This window comes from Microcebus murinus, chromosome 7, assembly GCF_040939455.1.
Source record: "Microcebus murinus isolate Inina chromosome 7, M.murinus_Inina_mat1.0, whole genome shotgun sequence".
NCBI lineage: Eukaryota > Metazoa > Chordata > Mammalia > Primates > Cheirogaleidae > Microcebus > Microcebus murinus.
In genome coordinates, this window is record NC_134110.1 from 2,816,793 (window position 1) to 2,835,864 (window position 19,072).

The 19,072-nt window shown below is 45.2% G+C and overlaps 1 protein-coding gene and 1 non-coding gene across 3 annotated transcripts in view; one reads left to right on the top strand and one right to left on the bottom strand.

The window, feature by feature from the left end:
• Positions 1–19,072, bottom strand: part of ADAMTSL3 (ADAMTS like 3) — a 283,266-nt gene that overhangs the window by 236,198 nt on the left and 27,996 nt on the right. For both annotated transcript variants that reach the window (XM_012751691.2, XM_076004699.1), the window contains exon 3: positions 5,002–5,121. In XM_012751691.2, coding sequence (XP_012607145.2) covers positions 5,002–5,121 — 120 coding nt within the window. The remainder of the gene's footprint in view (positions 1–5,001; positions 5,122–19,072) is intronic.
• Positions 10,357–10,488, top strand: LOC142872227 (small nucleolar RNA SNORA17). The gene has a single exon (XR_012920442.1). It is a non-coding gene; the product is annotated as a small nucleolar RNA SNORA17 (small nucleolar RNA).

Sequence of the window (19,072 nt, forward strand, 5' to 3'; positions counted from 1 at the left end):
GAGACCAAAAATAAATAGATAAGTAAAAGAATATTTGCACAAAACAAGTGTTTTCCTAACTTTAAAAAAAATGACCTCTAACAGAGACACACTAAGCCTATCACAGATTTTTAAACCAGTGTCCATGATAAAACTCAAAGGTTACGTCTTAAGTGAGTGGAAGTAAGGTAAAGATGGAAAACAACCTCACCATCCTCTTTTCCCAGAAAGAGACCTAGGTGCAGAGTGACAGCACAGCTCTCCAAAACCTGCCTGAGTCAGCAACGAAAAGAACAAAGTGTAGAATGTAAGACTCTGCTCCCTAGACCAACCAACACTCAGCTGTTTGCCTACAACCAGGTCCCCTGTGGGACAAACCTCCACAACCACAATGAGGAATGACAAAGGAATCTACCCGAGAGCCTGTCTGGCTAATAACTCTTTCAACCACAACCTTCTCAGCCAGTCATCCCAAACAAGCACATTCTAGCTGCCTCATAAGCCCCATGCAACCAAGTGCTAGAATACTTTCTTTCTAAGAACATGCTTAGCCAGTGGGAAGTTGGTGACATTTTAATTTCAGCTAAAATGTTGCACCCAGACTTCGAATAATTGTGATGTCTGTTAAAAACTGGGGAGGATATGCCTATGGATGCTATCAGTGTAGCTAATTCTAAATTCCTGAAGGATCCAGGAATGAGTTGATAAAAGCAACCCATTAATGTTACATCATTCTCCGTGCTCTGCTAAGGTCTCTAAAACTCTATTGACTATAACAGAGAAATCAGAGTTCTCAGGAAAGAAGGTAATATTCCAGGCGAATCTTCTGAAAGCAGCAGCTGGATATATCCTAGAGCAGGAGAGCCTGGGATTTGCAGTGGAATGGCCTTAGTTTTTCAAATAACCATCTGGGTGTCCTTGACTAAGTCATTTGCACATTCAAAATCTGTTTTCTTGACTTGTCAAATGTATCATTTGGGCCAAAATCTCCACCAGCTGTAAAATTCTATAATTCTCTAGGTAATAATTTGCTGCATTGCTGGCAAGGCTGCCCTGATAATCAGAATGATCCAATTAACGCTCTGCGATGTGGAATATTCTATTCGTAGTTTCAAAAAACAGACTATTTTGGAATGGAAGGAGTTCATATCATGCAATCCAGTCACTTTGTTTTTTAAAACAAAGAATATGAGGTCCAAAGATGTTAAATAACTCTCTTAGACTACAAGTTAGTTAGTGGTGGAAGCAAGACTAAGGCCGCCTGACTAGCCCTGTTTGCACTTAACTGCTGTTTGCACTAAACAACAACCATTGTTGCCCAGTTGGCTTCAGACTGCCTTCTTCACTAGATGCTGCTCCGTGCATGCCCCCATGTGATCCATAGTGCGGTGTTTACGCCTCCCGTTAAACGCTGCCTACGTCACAGCCGTGCTTTGCTGGTCTCGGGTTTATTAGTTTTCCAGGCACCTAATCCAGGAGACATTTGAAGAATGACCTAAAGGTCTTCATGTGCCCAGGAAAAAATACTTTTAAAAGTCCTATGAGGTTTGTCTGAAAGAGCAAATACCTATACACCACCCACTTGCTTCCCATTTTATCAAATGAGTATTTTATAGGCAGGAAGATCCTAGTGAACCCACAGCTGACCCAACAACTTTAGAAACCAGACTGCAGCCTCAATTGCATAAACACCTCATCATTCTGGTTCCAGGCCACCATGACAGCAGGACAGCACTCCTGGCACATATCTGGAGACTCCACAGGTAGGTACCCACGCCATCTACAGCACAGGTACTGCCCTGCCAGCAACTCACACAGACCCTGCACCCAATTCTGGCTGTGGACTGCCTGTGGCTACCAGGGTACCACAAAGGCTACCCTGGACAACTGCCCCCACCACTTCCCCAGGCATGGAATCTTTGGAGGGACTGCTCTGAAAACCATTTAAGGACAACCTGGGAATTTCTGTGCAGGAGCAATGCCACATGCCACCCAGTATGCTGCAATTTGTTCCAACATGACACAATTTGTTCCAAAGAGTACAACTGCCTGCTAGACATTAAACCCCATATAATGTTGGATCCAGTGACTTGGTTGAATCTCTCAGACATAATGATGTGTGAAAGAAGCCAGACACAAACAAGTACGTGCTGTATGAGTCCATCTCTCTAAAATCAAAATAAAATAAAAAGCAGACGACACCACTGTATTATGCTGATAGAAGTCCGGGTGGTGGGTACTTCTTGGGTGGGGAACATTGATGGGAAAGGGGCACAAAGAGCCTCTAAGATTCTGAAAATGTTCAATTTCTTGATCTGGGTGGTAGTTATACTTGCGTAAAAATATTTAAGAATTCATCAAGCTCTATACTTCAGATATGTGTGCATTGTACTGTCTGTATATCTCAATAAAAATTAATTTAAAATATCATGTAAATAGAGAATAAACTTTTTCCTTTCCTTCAGCATATCTGAGATTTTCTGAACTGAGTGTGTGCATTTATTGTGTTATTATTAATAATAACAATAGCTAAATAAAATGTCTATATGGATCAGGCCCTGTGCAGGGAGACTTACAAGAATTATCTCCTTCAAGTCCTCAAAAACCCTCTATAAGGTAGATACCACCTATATCACCATTTCTCAGATGAGAAAAACGAGGGACAGAGAAGTAAAAGAATTTGTCCAAAGTCCCACAACAAATACAAAGGCCAAACTGGGGTTTGAACCCAAAGTAGTCTGCCTCTAGAGCCTTTGCTCCTAACTGATCTTAATGTTTTGTCATGTGCTGCAGGATAAGGGGATTTTTTTTAAGTTCGATGCTATTTAATTGGTTTTATCCTTTCCCCAGTGCCTGAGAAGCTCCTCAACCTTATGATGTAGTTTGCAAGTTCAGCATTAAGAGGAAAGAGAAGCACAGCTTGGGTGATGGGTCTAATAGCCTTGTAACTGCTTAAGTTCTGGGGTTCATTCAGGAGACGCACCTCGTTCAGGCCAAGGGTCGGTTTTCCTTGCCCTCAGTAGGGGAAAGTAGGTGCCATTATTGGCTTCTGATAGTTTGACATTATTTTTTTCCCTTAAAGAGAAACATGGTGGGGGAAGCACAGAGTGTTTTATATGCTATTCACAGGGCTTTCTGGAACACTGTGTCCTAGGATGAAATTTCCACAGCATACCACACGCTTTTAAGATCTGCTTTAAACCTTTTGAAAAGATGAAGGAGGCTTCTTTACCTCTTTTTCCAGCTTTTATATTGCTATTATATTAAATACAATGTATCTGTGGAACCTGGAAAAGGCATTAACCACTCTTTAATTATAAAATGCATAGCATGTTATTTTCCAGACACCCTTTTTTAAAATCTTTTATGGCTTTCTCAATTAGTTTCTCTGAAGTTCTTATATGAAAACCTGTTGGATCATTGATTTCTGGATTAAAAGGAGCCATAAATTATAGACCCTCTAAAAATCCATGGTGGGGGCTAGGGGAGGCAGAAGGCAACTTAATGATGTTTTAGGACCTATTTGTAACCAGGCCCACAATATAAATTTGCTTGGGCTCCAAAATGTGAACACAGGATTGTCTTCAACCCCACCCCAGCTCCTTACAATGACTATTGATGCACTCACTGTTCAAGTAACTTAAAAAAGCAATTAAATGTTAAAATTTTCAATAAGAAATTGGTCTCATCCCACCCCTGCCCCAGTGATGTGTGTAGCACCCTTCCGACGGGGCTCTGGTGGGTCATAGCCCTGCCCCTCACCCAGGCCCAGCTCCAGAGCTAAATCAACCAGAAGCAAGTCTCTGAGCATCAGTCACAAGGATCAAGAGTAAGTCGTGCATCCCCTGAGCCGTGATATAGGGTGCTTAGCGTACTGGACAACATACATTCCTACCTGCCCTCTATGTTCTCCTGTTCTCCACTGATGATGTTCTACAAGACTTTTGTCTTCCTCCCAGCCCATCTCCAGCACTCTGCCTAGTGCCAGCCCCAAATCTGGGTCCCACTCCCGGTCATATCTTGGATCTACCCAAGTTGGCAGAATGAACTTCTCGGAGCTGCTCCTTCTGAGTAACGTCTTTTCCCTTAACTAGGCCTTGCCTAAATCAAACCAGAACACACTGGCCTTGGCTACACAGCTGAAGACAGCACAGCTGGCCTCGGTCACTGGCCACCTCCCTCCACTCCATCTGGGGTCATGAGAAAGTGACCTCACCTAGCTTCTCATCTGCACTTGGGCCACGCAGATGCCAAAGTCTGCCAGGCCCACCAAAGCCCCACGTCGTCTTAAATCCCACCCAGTGGGTTTGCACCACTGCCCTGTAAATTTAGGCTCTAGCAGCCAGAAACATCTGCATTTGGCAAAAATGACATTCTCTGTTTCAACAAGTTGTGAGTGATTTAAAAGATACATAATCTTACTGCTATCAAGGCATCCATGTGACTTGAGCATGGAAGGGAGTCGAGTGTCCGGCTTCTGCATCTCAGTCATACATGGCCTTATTCCCCAGTTAGCCTTCCTGAAGTGTTTTTAACACACACACATACACATGCACACACGCACGTACACACACGCACCTGCACACACATATACAGAGGCATACATACTTTGTTCCTTTCTGAAAATGGGCTTGGAGAAAGAAAAAAAATACTAAAAGCTAAGAGGGCAAAGATGTAATAATGCTTACTCAGGAAACAGAGCTCTAGGATAATTTCAGAGTTGAATGATAAATTTGGCGATAGCTAAAATGAACAGATCCATCATATATTTCTGATAGAAATAAGAAAAAGTGATTCTCAAGCAAAGGCTCCCACCAGAGCAAGAACTGCCCATCCTATAGGACGTCACAAGCAAACATGGGCGATTCAGAGGCCTTGGAATCCTTCAGGAATGTCGAGGGCCTGCTGTACTAGCATTGCCAAGAGGAAAATATGATTATTTTGAAGGTACTGTTGAGACAATGTTTCTTGCCCACTGGCAAATGGCAAAGCCAAAGGTAGGTTATCAAACGATGTTCTTACCTGGTCGTCATAGCGGTAAGTGAGGAACTGCTCCCCTGTTGTGTCCTCCAGAAAACTTCCCTGAGGAGAGAGCGCGAACTCGGGGAGGAAGTAGGCTCCGGGAGACTTCTCTGCTGCGGTCTGAAAGGCAAGATCACCTGGTCACAAAAAGGGCTCTGGAAAGGACCCTCTGGCAGGCAAAGTCCAAACTGGACATTCCAGGAGAATGAACCCACTAAAAGTTGTGCCAAGAAAAGGAAAGGCAAGTTCCCTCTCTCAGCAAAGACCAAGTGAGGCCCACCAGGCATCTGTGTGGGGCACTGCTAGGCCAGGTGACCACACTGGCCCATCTCAAACTGGCACACGTGGCTCATTCCCTGACATCTGCCTTTCCCTACCCCCTACTCCCTCCACTCTCCACCTTCCAGCAATTCAACCACAGGGCAGTTAACTTCAAGTTTTGTAGTTGCAGATCTATTGTTTTTAGATTTCCTTCCTTCCTTCCCTTCCTCCTTTCTTCCCTTCCTCCTTCCTCCCTTCCCTCCTTTCCTCCCTCCTTCCTTTTTTGTTGGCAAAAGAGTGGGAAACAAAAATTTTTTGCCATACTTCAACAGAAATACATGTTCATTGTAGAAACTTTGGAAAACACAAACAAGTACACAAGACACTAAAAATCACCCATAATTCCTCAACCTGTCATAACTACTTTTAATTGTTTAGGTATATTTCCTTTGAGACTTTTTTCTTATCATGCTTTTTATGTTTATACAAAAATCCAAGGTTAAAAAAACATGGGTTTGGCAGAAAGACTTCGTTTGGTTCATGGAAAGCTCATACCCTGGCATCTGAATTTTTAGACTAAAACTCTAATAGTTGGGGTCTGAGGGGAGCCAAGAAGAAGGGCGTGTGCCTTGGATGTGATGGTCTAACAGACTTGCTACCACCATGCTATCACCTACTCCCACGAGAGCCCATCAAGTGGAAGTTTGAGGTGCAGGGTGTTCCCCAGGTCATTGCCTTGGTGAGTTCAAGGAGGAAAGCAATGAAGGAGGCAGAATCCCCAGCCCTCAGTTCCACCTAGCCAGAAAACATGGATCAAGGACTAAGCTCCCAGCTGGAAACCTCACTCCCCCTGCTTGCAAAGGAATGAGTAAGAATTAGGGGAAAGGCCACAGGTGGTACTCTAAGGAGGAGCAGGAAATAAATGTAGTCCTCTAATACCTCTGCTGCGCCCATGGACTCATTCCCATCTTGCAACAGGAGCTATGGTAGAAGAATATCCCTTTGAACGCCGTATTTTAAAAAGCAAAGTTAACACGGGATAACTGTGTCAAGGAACAAAGAAGAGATAACTTCACCAGACTAGATAATCTAGACAGCACTAGACTGTTAAAATAATTTCAAGATTATCTTATTAAACTCCATTTACATGAGAGATTTAGCACAACTATTGTTAATTGCCTCTATTGGCTTCAGAATTCATACATTCATAATTTTAAATGCACAAAGAGACCTTGGAGAAGTCATCAAAGCCAAACACTTTATTCTATACATGCATAAAGATCTGAGACTTAGGCGACTTCTCATTTCCACAGAGCCAGGCCTAGAGTCAGGGCTGGAACCTGTTAGCAGCCATGGGCAAAGACCCAGGCAGAGTCACTTAGTTGACCATGCATTCAACACACACTTATTGAGCACCTACTACATGCCGGGCATGGTTCTAAGTGCTATGGATATAGTAAGGAACAACAAATATCAGATTCCTACTTTGGGGGAGGTTACATTCTAGTGGCAGGGGATACATAATAGAATAAGTAAACAAATACATAAGCAAGAAAATTAAAGTTTTAAGTGCTCTAAAGGAAATAAACAGGGTGATAGAAGAATAAAGTTCCAGAAAGGCTATTTCATTTTAGAAAAGATGGTCAGCAAAGGCACCCCTGAGAAGCTAAGATTTCAGACAATAACTAAAGCACAAGAAGGAGCCAATTATGCACCAGCCAAGGATGACTATTCCTGGCAAAAGAAGAGCAAGTACCAAAGCCCTAAAGCGGAAGGGGGTCAGTGTGGCTGGACTCAGTGTAGACAAGTAGGAGAGTGGCATGAAGTGGAGAAAGGAAGGAAGATCCAGGACGATCACAGGCATGTGGGACACAGCAAGGGGTGGGAGAACCACTGGTGAGTGAGTATTTAAACCACACTGGCAGCTTTGTGCACAACAGGCTAACAGGAGGCAAATGGAATCTTAAAGACTAGCTGGAAGGCTGTTGATATGAATCCAGGTGAAATGGGGTGCCTCCTTGGGCTGGGATGATGGCAGTGGAGAGAGGTGGATGGAGTAGGAGAACCAACAAGACTCATAGATGAGGGAGACAGAGGGAGAAATCAAGGGGACTTCTGGGCATTGGCTTGAGCAATGGGCTGTAAGGGAACACAATGGATGGATGGTAGCCCTGAGGCAGGAATAGATTTATTAGAGAGAGGTAGAGTCAATAGTTCTGTTTGAGTCTCATTAAGTTTGGGATATCCATGAGATAGTCATGCAGAGAGCTTGACCTGGCTGCTCAATAGGCAAATCTGGAGCTCAGAAAGGAAGTCTGAGGCTAAGACAGAGGTTTGGAAATCTTCACTTACATTTTCATACATGTACACGTGCACACATATATCTACAGCCGTTATACCAGAAAGACTCCTCCCTAGAGAAAGGGTTTGGCAGGCAAAAGAACTTCGTCTGGCACCCTCAACAATTCTAAAATTTGAAAATAAGTAGAGGAGGAAGCAAAGGAAACTAAAAATGGTCCTCAATTAGAGGAGAACAAAGAAAAAACCAAATACTGGGTCATAAAAGGATTTAGCGTCAAAGAGAACAGTTGACTATCTCGAATGCTGCTAAGAGATTGAGGAAGATGATGCTGGAGAAGTGTCCACTGAATCTGGCAACAAGGAGGTCACTGCTGACCTTGGCAAGGGTAGTTTCAGGGCATTGATTTGGGGAGTGACTGGGAGAAGAGGAAATAGAGACCATGAAGGGATACTTGGACTGGGGCAACAGCTAGGGGGGGACATGGGATTGCAGGTGGTTTTTTTTTAAAGATAGGAGATACTGGAGCTCGTCTGTTTGGTTACTGGAATAATCCAGGAGTAAAAGAGAGAGCAATGGAGGGGTCAGGAGAGAGAACTACAGGAGTAAAGCCCTTGAGAAGGAGGAGGGACGAGCTCCGGATTGCACACAGAAGGTTTGAGGACTTCATCCATGTCAGTTCACATCAGATCATGTTCCTTTGCTAACCCTGGCACTGGGCCTCCATCTCCCCTGTGCATACTCCTTGGGTTCCCCTTCTACTGGGTCCCAGAGACGCCTGGTCCCAAGTCGTCCATTTGTCCCTGTCACCCCCCTTTCCTCTGTTTCTTACCCCGTAGCTGACTCTTTCCTGGGCCCCTCTGCAACTGCATGACTGCAGAAGAGCATGCTGCCTGCATTCCCTCCCAACAATGGCCTTTTGTGGCATAACAGACCTAATCTTGGTATGGACACAACCTTTTGAAGTCTCTTTTTGTAACACCATAACACTTCTCTGTAACCAGAGTATTCGCTCATTGTGTTTCTGTACTATTAAGAACAACCACAGACATTTCATAAGCTCCAATGAGTTTTTTTCTCTGCTTAAATTCAGATTAGGTAAAATGGTATGTTTGCCTATTCCAGGCTTCTCTCTCTGCCAAGGTCCATTTTGGAGGATGCTCCTTAAGGCTAAGGACAGTGAATCCACCAGGTTTGCAGCCCTCACAGTAGGTGCCTGCTACAGTGTCTGGTGCATGGCAGGTGCGAAACAAAAGACTGGTGGGTCACACCACCTGAGCCGTGCAGTGAAGACCTGCTTCCTGGGTAACCCCAATTCCCCTGTGGGAGTTCAGGGTTACTAGTCCCTGGGTTAGACCAGATTCTCTCCACACCCACATCACACTCCTCATTGTGTTAAACAATGAAGATTTTACATTTACCGCTTTTCATCGAAATCCTTACTCCCAAGTAAATTTTTAACCATTCAGGAGTTGAATCCACAGCCTGGGTGCAATCCAAGTCCTTTCCCTCTATAGTATGGAGGAGGCAGCAAGATCACCGTGTGCCACTGGGTTTGTCTGAAGTTTTGAAGAGCTGCACTGTGGCACCCCATGATTATGAAAGCCCAGCACCAGAAGGAACCCTCCTAGCCTGTCTCCTTCATCAATCCTGTAAGATGCCCTACAGCCCCTTCATGAATACCTTCAGTGACAGGGAGCTCACTCTCTCCCAAAGCAACAGGGATCTGTGGGAATCTAGCCAATTCACAGGTTTACAAATACCAAACTAGTCTGAAGTGGCCACTGCTCTCCAGCTGAGGCACCCTGGACAATAGCACCTTCCCCTGGCATCCTCCCACCTCCTCCCTCCACCCACAAGACACACACAACTAAGCTGCAGTCTAGATTCTGACCAGGGTGGGATCTAGGAAGGAACAAATATCTGAGCTGTGGAATTGCAGAGTTAGAATGAACTTTAGAGACAGTCCAATCCTAACCCTCCTCCTAAGGCAGGAATTTCCCCGGTAGCACCTGTAATAGTCAGACACAACAGATTCAACAGAGGCCCTTTGAAGAAAAATATGGGGAAAAAGGAAATTCAAGTTTTTGAGCTAGGATTTGTGCAAATTGCCTCATTTTGTCCTCACAAATGCCCTGTCAGGCAGGTACCATCAGCCTCATTTCACACATGAGGAAACCAAGACATGGAGGTCAGATAATTCACACACAAACCCCCAGCTGCAAAGCGAAACTTCACTTCTGTTTCATTCCATTTCCTTCCCTTCCTCAGTGGGTAAGATTCTTGCAAAAATTGGGCCTCCCCGTAGGAGGAATGGCTGAGTTCACTCGCGGCTTCAGAAAGCATCATACCACACATAAGTTTGACATTCCACCCAGATGCGAGCTGCCTTCCTTGGTGGCATGCAGTTCCTCGCAGGAGAGGTGACCAAGGAGGTCAGGGCCCTTCAGTGGCAGGAGCTGGAGGGGAGGCAGAGGAGGGAGGCCAGGGAGGGAAGTGTGTGATCTTCCCAGGGGACAGAGCCAGGGTCTAGGAGAGAAGCTGCCAAAATGCATCTCCTCCACCAGCCACTGTCCACAGCTGTTGAGTCAACAGGGATGGTGTTGGGAGGAATCCAGACAGCACCTCCGGGGACTATGGATCAAGACTAAGGGATACAGGTGTGTCTCCACATCCCCCTCCTGCTAAATGAAGGCTTTGACTTCACAGGAGGAAATAAATGTGGTATGCCTACACAAGGACAAGACTTCAGTGTTCTAGGCCTCGATCTACACCCTGTAAAGAATCAAGAATGTGCTGCCCCTAGAGGCGTTGCAGATGTGGCTGCTGTGCTGCATTTGTGTCATTAGGTGGCGGAGAGAAGAGAGGCTATGTCTACGCTCAGCGTTCTGACCTGTGGACGTCTGAATGATTATTAGTCCGACACTTAGCAATGCTCCAGCGCAGGGCTTTGTGCTGCTTCCCCTTGCTCTCATTTTGTGGACCTCGATCTATTAGTGCCTGGATAGTAGCTCTGGGAGAGCGTGGCCATGTGGGTGCAGAAGGCAGGAGGGCTTCCTGGCCAACATGCTGGTCAGCCGGGTTTACGCAGCACCACTCAGTCCTCGGGAGAGCAGGCTGAGCACTTTCTAATCCTCACTTTTGGACATCAGGGGTCTGGGAGGGACAGTGGGAAGGTAGAAGGTGCCCTTAGCAGCAGCAGCCTTCATACGTCAGTTTTAAAAATTAGTAATAGGAAGAATAAAGGACAACACCTGATAGTTGATTCATTCTGTGCACCTTGTCAAAGGGGTAGTGTTTCCGAATCCTCTAGGAATACAAAGCACTAGGGAAGGGGCTGCTGGTGCTTGGTTCAGTTGATGGTAGCAGCTTGTACTGTCCTCTTGCATCTGTGCCAAGCAGTTTTGTAAAAAATAAATAAATAAATAAATAAATAAATAAAAAAAAAGAATCAAGAATGAATAACTACAAGGACTGGGAAAAAGGGTTGGCTGATTGTGATACTGCGATATAATAAGAATGTGTATTTGGTATCTGACCAAGGCTCCTGACAGAGAGCTTCCAAAACCCTTGTAATTTCCTGGGCAACAGGGGCACTCGGAGAATCTTTTGTATCGATAGGTGGTCTTTGACCACAGTTCCTGACATAGAGCTACTTAAGGCGTTGTAACTTTCTGAGAGACAGGAGCATCTGACACAGCTCCTAAATTCCTTAGAATTTCCTGGGTGATGGAAGCATCTTTTATTCTAGTGCAGTGACTCTTGGTGGGAACTAGTTGCCAGGACAACCAACTATGTGACTAGTTGGAACTATGTGACTAGTTGGCTGGAACTATCAGTCCCCCAACACCCAGGGAGAGGAGAGGGACAGAGATGGAGCTGATGCCAACAGCCAATGATGCCGAGGTGATGAAGCCTTCCTGTAAACCCAGAGGGATTGGGTACAGGGACTAGGTTGGTGAACATGTCTGTGTGCCTGGAGGGTGACATACCCCAAATCCTGCCCTTGGGACCTTCCAGACCTTGCCTTGTGCATCTCTTCATGTGTCCATTCATCTGCATCCTTTGTTGTAGCATTTATTAACAAATTGACAAATGTAAGTAAGGTGTTCCCCTGAGTTCTACAAGCATCTCTAGCAAATTGATTGAACCCAAAGAAGACTTCGATTTATATATAACAGAAATATATTAATAGATGACAACCTGTTACTTGCCATCAGCGTCTGAAGTGGGGTGCAGTCCTGTGAGCTAGGCCCTTAATCTGTGGGATCTGATGCTGTCTCCAGGTAGACAGTGTGAGAACTGGATTGAATTAGGGGACACCAGCTGGTGTCCACTGGAGAATTATTTAGAGTGGGGGGAAACCTCCACAGTTGGGGTTAGAGTGTTCCATTGAATGAAGAGTAAAAAGCAGGAAAAGGTGCTTAGTTTTTTTGTTTCCTTCTATTTCTCAGCCTGGTGTAACAGGAAGGGAGAGAAGCAGGGAAGAAGTGGATATTTCTATATTGGCTAACAGGGCCCAGTGTGTCTTAAAAGTCAAGCAGTCACTAGTTAAGACACACACAGTGTGACTCCCACTGACACTCATCAAGCCGTTCTGAACACTTCCCTTGGCCTCAGCTGAGCCCAACAGGTGGGAGGGACACTCATCTCTCTCTGGAGCACGAGCACAGTCAAACACAGAAATTCGCTGATTGCATAACTGTGGTCAGTGAAGACCCCAAGTCCTCCTCCCACATGCAGCTGTTAAGCTGTGTCACTACACTCCAGACTGAGAGCTGGACCACGTGATTTCCTGTCATTCACTTTCTCTTCAGATGTGTTCCATCAGTTCAGCCCATCAGCACTGGTTTGGGTCCTGACTCCACCTTCCAGTCTATGTGTTGCTCTCTGCCTGCACTGTGTCAGCCCAGATTGGAGCGGCATGCTCTCCACCTGCACCCTGTCACCACTACGAACACTGAGCAGGAAAGGGCTGAGGCCCATTACCTATCTCCAGTCTGACAGTGAATTTACCCATTATAGTTCTTCATTTGCAAAGTTTCCATGTCAGCCCCTAGGGACTCAAATAATAACTCGTCAGATGCTTCAAATCTGCAGTTAACCAATATTATTAATACTTAAACTCAGTGTACCAAGCACATTTTTCTTCTAAAAACCACGATGTGCATTTTGTTTCCTGAATCTGAAATAAACGTTAAAAAAGAAATGGTTTCTTATTGGTTTTTCAAGTAGGATTTCGTCATTCCCAGACTTTTCAGTCTTAGGTGTCTGAAAACTTCCTGATGAAATATAAAATGCATTTACTTTGGCAGAGTTGGAAGGGTGCACTAAAAGAAAAGTAGTTTTCACATTTTTTCTGAATTTTCAAAAATTATTTCTAGAGAATATTCTTTTCTCTATTTGCCATCAATTAATTATATGTACTTCTGATACTGTTTGGTTGAAAGATCTAACATTTGAACAATGTCTGAATACACCTCAGACAAAACACCATCTAGTTTCAAACTTCTACTTCACTATGGGCCATATTCGCAAAAGAAACATGAGCAGCAGACCCTCCTCCATCCCTCCCACAGAAGCAAGGTGGGGGGAGTCTTGTGGGTGCCCCTATTCAGAATGGGCTTTTTACACTGAAAAGCAAGCTCCTTCTCCTTGAATTTAAATATATCACATTAAGACTCTTTAAACCGGAATTTGTATCTCATAAATTTCATTCACAGCACCACGCATTCTTCTGTCACTAAATATGCATTCTCTCAAATTTTCTCTCCCTCTTTTTCCCTTTCCCCTGATCCCCTTCCCCTGCCACGTACACACCACACACTACACACACATACCACACACCGCACACACACACACACACAAGCACCCACACATACACACCACATGCCACACACACCACATACACATATCACACAAATACACACTACACACATACACACACCACACACCGCACACACAGACAAGCACCTGCACACACACCACATACACACACCACACACCGCACACACACAAGCACCCGCACATACACACCACATACAACACACAACACACACAAAACCCACACATATACCACACACACACACCACACACATACACACCACATACCATAGACACCACACACCACACACACCTCAGACACACACCACACATCACACACACCACACATCACATATATGCACCACACACACCACACATACACACACCACACAAACACACACCACACACCTACACCCACATACCACACATACACACCACACACACATACACACCACACCCACACAGCACACACACCCACACACACAGCACACATCACACATACGCCACACACTCCACACAAATACACACCACACACCTCACACATCCCACACCACACATACACACACCATACCACACACGCATACCCCCACACACACCACACATCACACACACAAATACACACCACACATCTCACACATCCCACAGCACACATATACACACACCATACCACACACGCACACCCCCCCACACACCACACATCACACACACAAATACACACCACACACACCTCATAGCTACCATATACACACCACACCCAAACACCACACACGATACAGAAATACACCTCACACATACCACAACACCAGACATGCCCCCGCACTCACATACACACACCACACATGCCCCACACACATACCATACACATCGCACACACTACACACATACGCACGCCTCCCCACACGTACTACTCACACCTCACACACCGCGGCGCAGCCGGCCTTCATCAGCGCGGCAGGCAGGGCCCGGAAGACCTTAGTCATTCATTTCTTTCCTAGAAAAACCGCCCCGGGGTGCCCTGTCCGCGCACAGAGCCGGGACGTCCCGCCACCACAGACGCCCGCGCCCGGCGTCGCGCTCCGGCTGTTAAAACCCGCCGTCGCCGCGACCCGGCCGAAAGGCCGCTCCCTGCCAAGGCACACGGTGCGGTCCTCCTGCCCCCGAGCCGCCCAGACTCTACCTACGAGGCCACTCTTCAAGGCCTCGAAGGAAGCTGACCCATTGGAAACAGGCTCAGTCAGCAAATGCCACACGGAAATAAGTCTGCCTCAGAGCACCTCAGGGAAAACTGAGCGGTCTTCCATGAACAGAGCTCCACTGCTAAGGGAAAACACGAGGCGTTCACCTCAAATCTTAATAAACTGTGCATTTCCTACCGCGCGCTCTTCTAGTCTCTCTCCGTGTCGCGGTCTGTCACCACGGCGAGGGAAGCTCCCACACGGCCCTCACACACGCCACACGCGGACACACGCCTCCCCACGCTGAGGAGGGAGGAGGACAACACCCGGCGTGCGTCGCTCCAGTGGCTGGGAGGAAGTGCCGTGCGTGATGACGTAGGAACGCGCGTGCGGATCCCTGTGTGTCGTTCCCCCGCAAGCACCACCGCCCTCCCTGACAGGAACCCCGTGCTCAGGGACGACAGTCTCGCAGGGCCCCACCTGGGCCCTGGAATCTGCACTTTGGTCCTAAAGTGAAATACGTCTTTCCCCACAACCTCTTTACCACTAACACTCATCATCATCTCTCAGGCAGAGAAACGACATCTTTGCCTTGTAAATTAAGTACAAACGAGATGTTTATTTTGTCAAAAGTGGTGGTGGAGGGGAAGAATCCAAAAAGCACGGAGTGTCCAAGTAATTCTTGGGGTGCACAGGGTCTCTTCGGTCACCAACGTTAGGATATGTTTATGAAGCACCTACTATGAGATTTCAGCAGTCAACAAAACAAGAATCGCTCTTCCCAAGGAGCTTATATCCCAACTCGGGGAAGCAGAAGGTGAACATAAGAGAGAAGAAAACTGTACCCTGTAAGATGGGGAAGGAGGTTGGAAGTGCCCGGGGTAGGGGATAAACTGCAGCTTTAAACAGAGTGGCCAGGGCAGGCCAAGGTAGGTCTGGGTTCCTCAGGGAATCACTTTCTTTTCTGATTTTCCAAACTGAAAAGTTAGATCTTGCCATCTCCCTTGGAGGTTCCCAAATGTCTACACTCTCTAGGAGCCTGGCTTGGATTTGTAGGGTCTGGAGTGCATCTGCCTCCACCCACAGCAGCAAGGTGAGCCTTTCCTCCTTGGCCTCAGGTACCTCTCTGCCTCCACAGCCTCCAACTCCAGCCCCCCAGGCCCAGGTGCACCTGCTACCCCAGCACCTCCTGCCTCCTGGACGAAGGGGGGCCTGCGCCATCCAGCCATGCCTGGCTGTTCTTCTGGCCATGCTTCTGCCAGATGAGCCACAGCCTGACACTGCCCATGCCCTTGTAACACAAGGGCACATGTCTATGCAAAGAACACGTGTTAGTTGACAACTGATTCATTATGCGGGCATGGTGTTCATTGCCAACCTTGGAGACCATTACTGAGTATCAGACAAATCTGTGTATAGGCAGGATTTTGTGTTATTTCAGTAGCAAAAAGAAAAAAAAGAAAAAAGAAAAAAAAGTATCCCCAGCTCTTCCCAATTTGGCAATGAGACACTACCCAACCTGACAAAATCCAGAAACACATCGGGGACATATTCATGTTTATTCAAGGTCTTTCTCACCCTACAGCTTTATTTCTGTCAGGAAACAGTTCGTCTGTGTGGCTGAAATCATGCAGGCTTTCAAAATGCAGCCTTCCAAGAGAAGAAAAAGACAGAAATGTGCTGTTTGCACATACCCCGAAAAACATTTATATTCATCATAAGCCGGTTTGTTTTTCTAAGCTTTGCAGGGCAGGAAGTGTTCAGTGCACACACATATCAGGGGAGCTGCCAGATTTGCTGTTAGGATGCTCATACTTTTCAGAATTCTTAAACAAGCAAGACGGTGGGAAGATACTGATTTAGAGTCAGGGCATCTTTGCTCCATGTAAAATGGCATCACTCTCATTTCCACACACTACAAAAAAGCCTTAGGGGCTATCATAAAATATTAAAGAGTTCTTAAAAACAAAAGGTAATATTTTTATAAAATTAAGATGCTAACAGCAACCCCTGCAATACAACGGGAACAAAGCCATATTGGAGCCATAAATCATCAGGAAAAAAAATTGCTACAAACATACTACCTTTTCTTACCACAAAAAGAGGAAAGATTGCAAACTATAGTCTTCGATCCAGGCAGTGTGACACAGGTTTATGGCTTTAAGTTGTTATACTTTAAGGCATAATTTTATTTCTTAATAATATATGGAATTATAAATAATTTTCTTCTGGATGTTTAAAACATTGTCATACCATTCCGTATTTGTTTGACATGAAAATGTCACTTAGTTTTAAGTCCTGAATAAATACTGGATTAGTTTTGCCAATAATACCGGATACGTGGAAAATCACATCAATAAAATGGACAAACTTAGAGACACTAGACACCTGCTAGACACCTGTGATAATTGGTGATGGCTGCTCAAATCTAGAAGGGGGGGGAGGGTGGGCTAGGCTTGCAGCAGGGAGCCCAGAGGTCAAAAGTAACCATGTGGCTCCCAGCATGTCCCTTCATGTCCTCAGGTCTTACTCCCCACGTCACTCAACATGGGACACCATGCTAGATAAGCTCCCAAACTCCCCATGGCAGGAGGAAAACCAGGCAGGAAGATGAAGGTATAGTAATTTTGCTTCTCTACTGAAATGTTTTTAAATTACAAAAGTTATATTGTTGGTGTGAATTTAGGAGAAGTCCCCTGAGCAGAAAAATACCCAGCAATTCAAAGGTAAAACTACGATCATGAGAGTCATTACATATTCTTAAACCAAAAGCAAGTCCGGGGGAGAAAAACCGCATAGTGACCCTTCTCACGGACTCAATAGCCCCTTGGATACAGCCACACTAAGCTCAATGATAAAAGGAAAAGGTAGAATAAAGGATAAATTCAGGGTAAAAGAGTCAAGGTTGAATTTAGCCTGTTTTTTCCCTCTACTCCCACCAGTGAGAGGAGGCAGCCTGTGTATTTTGACAAGGCATATTTGTGCTGTCAAAGCCTCAGTTTCCTCATTTGTAAGAGGGACCTATAAGCCTTATACTTCCCAGAACTGTTGTGACTATTTCATAAAACAATGCAAATGATAGTGTCATTTAAACTGTAAGAAGCTGTACAAACAGGCGATACTATGGCTGTTGTGATCGCAAAGTTCCAAAAACAGGTTTTTAATTTAAGCCCCATACTGTGAAGCATGCATTGTCTGGTGCTGGCCAACAGAGGCTGAGCAAAGCACTCTGTGCTCTCAGAGAGCTCGCGGTCTGGGCCTGGGCTGGGCCGAGAAACAGAGGAGCACACGGGCAATGACGAAGCCACGTGGTTAGCACTGTCCAAGAGGACAGAACGGAATGCTGTGGGGGCACAGGAGCGTCAGCGTCACAGAAGGCATCACACAGGCGATGAGCACCACGCTGAGATGTAAAGAACACATAGGAATTGGTCAGGAAAGTGGAGAGATGCACATAGGAACAGACCTTCTAGAACAGCACTGGCGAAGACAGGAGCCTGGAGGGAACAGGGCCAGGTGGATGAAGGACACAGAGCTCTGCAGAGCTGGAGCACAGAGTATGGGAGAGTGAGGGGAAGAGAAGTTGGAGAGACACAGGCTGCGCCCCTAAGGGGCTCTGGAAGGCAGAGCATTCGTCCCGAGGGAGCACTGGAGGGACGTTAAGCAGAGAAGTGGCGTTACTGCCGTGGAGAATGGATGGGAGGGCGCAAGGGACAGAGACCCATCAGGCTGTTAGAATGTTCCGGGCTAGAAATGATGCGTCAATAAGGATTGAGAGGACAATGAACCACGGCAAAATAACACGTCTCAAGTCAACAAGAAAATCATCACAATATATTTGAAATATTGGGAAAAATGGCAAAGTTTTAGAAAAAAACATGTAAATAATCAAAACTGACTCCAAAAAAATAATAATCATAATAAAAGGAAAATCTCAATGGTCCTTTAACCATTAAAGAAATAGAATCAATATTTAACATTCTTCTCATGAAGAAAACAAGGTTTTAGAGGTGAACTCTACAAAACAGTCAAAGTATCAATCATTCCAATCTTAACAACACTCCTTCAAAGGATAATACAAAGAAAGGAACACCCAATAACTCATTTTATGAGATTATTATGATCTTGATAATAAAACCTGATAATAATAATAAAAGAAAGAAAACCACATATCAATATCACTCTTAAATGAATGTAGAATATCTAAATAAAATATAAGCAAAATAAATCTAACATTGTACTAAAGGATACCATCAACAGTAGAATGGATTGATAAATTGTGGCATATTTAGACACTCGAATACAACAAAGTCATAAAAATGAATAAAGTCAGCTTCACATGTCAATAGAGATGAAGTTTAAAACCACTAATGCTGAGCAGAACAAACATGATATGACTTCATTTGTATAAAATCCAATAAAAGGATAACATCAAATAATATATTATTTAGGGATACTCACTCAAATGGCTAAATTGTAAATACAAGTAAAGGAACTATAAACACAAAATTTA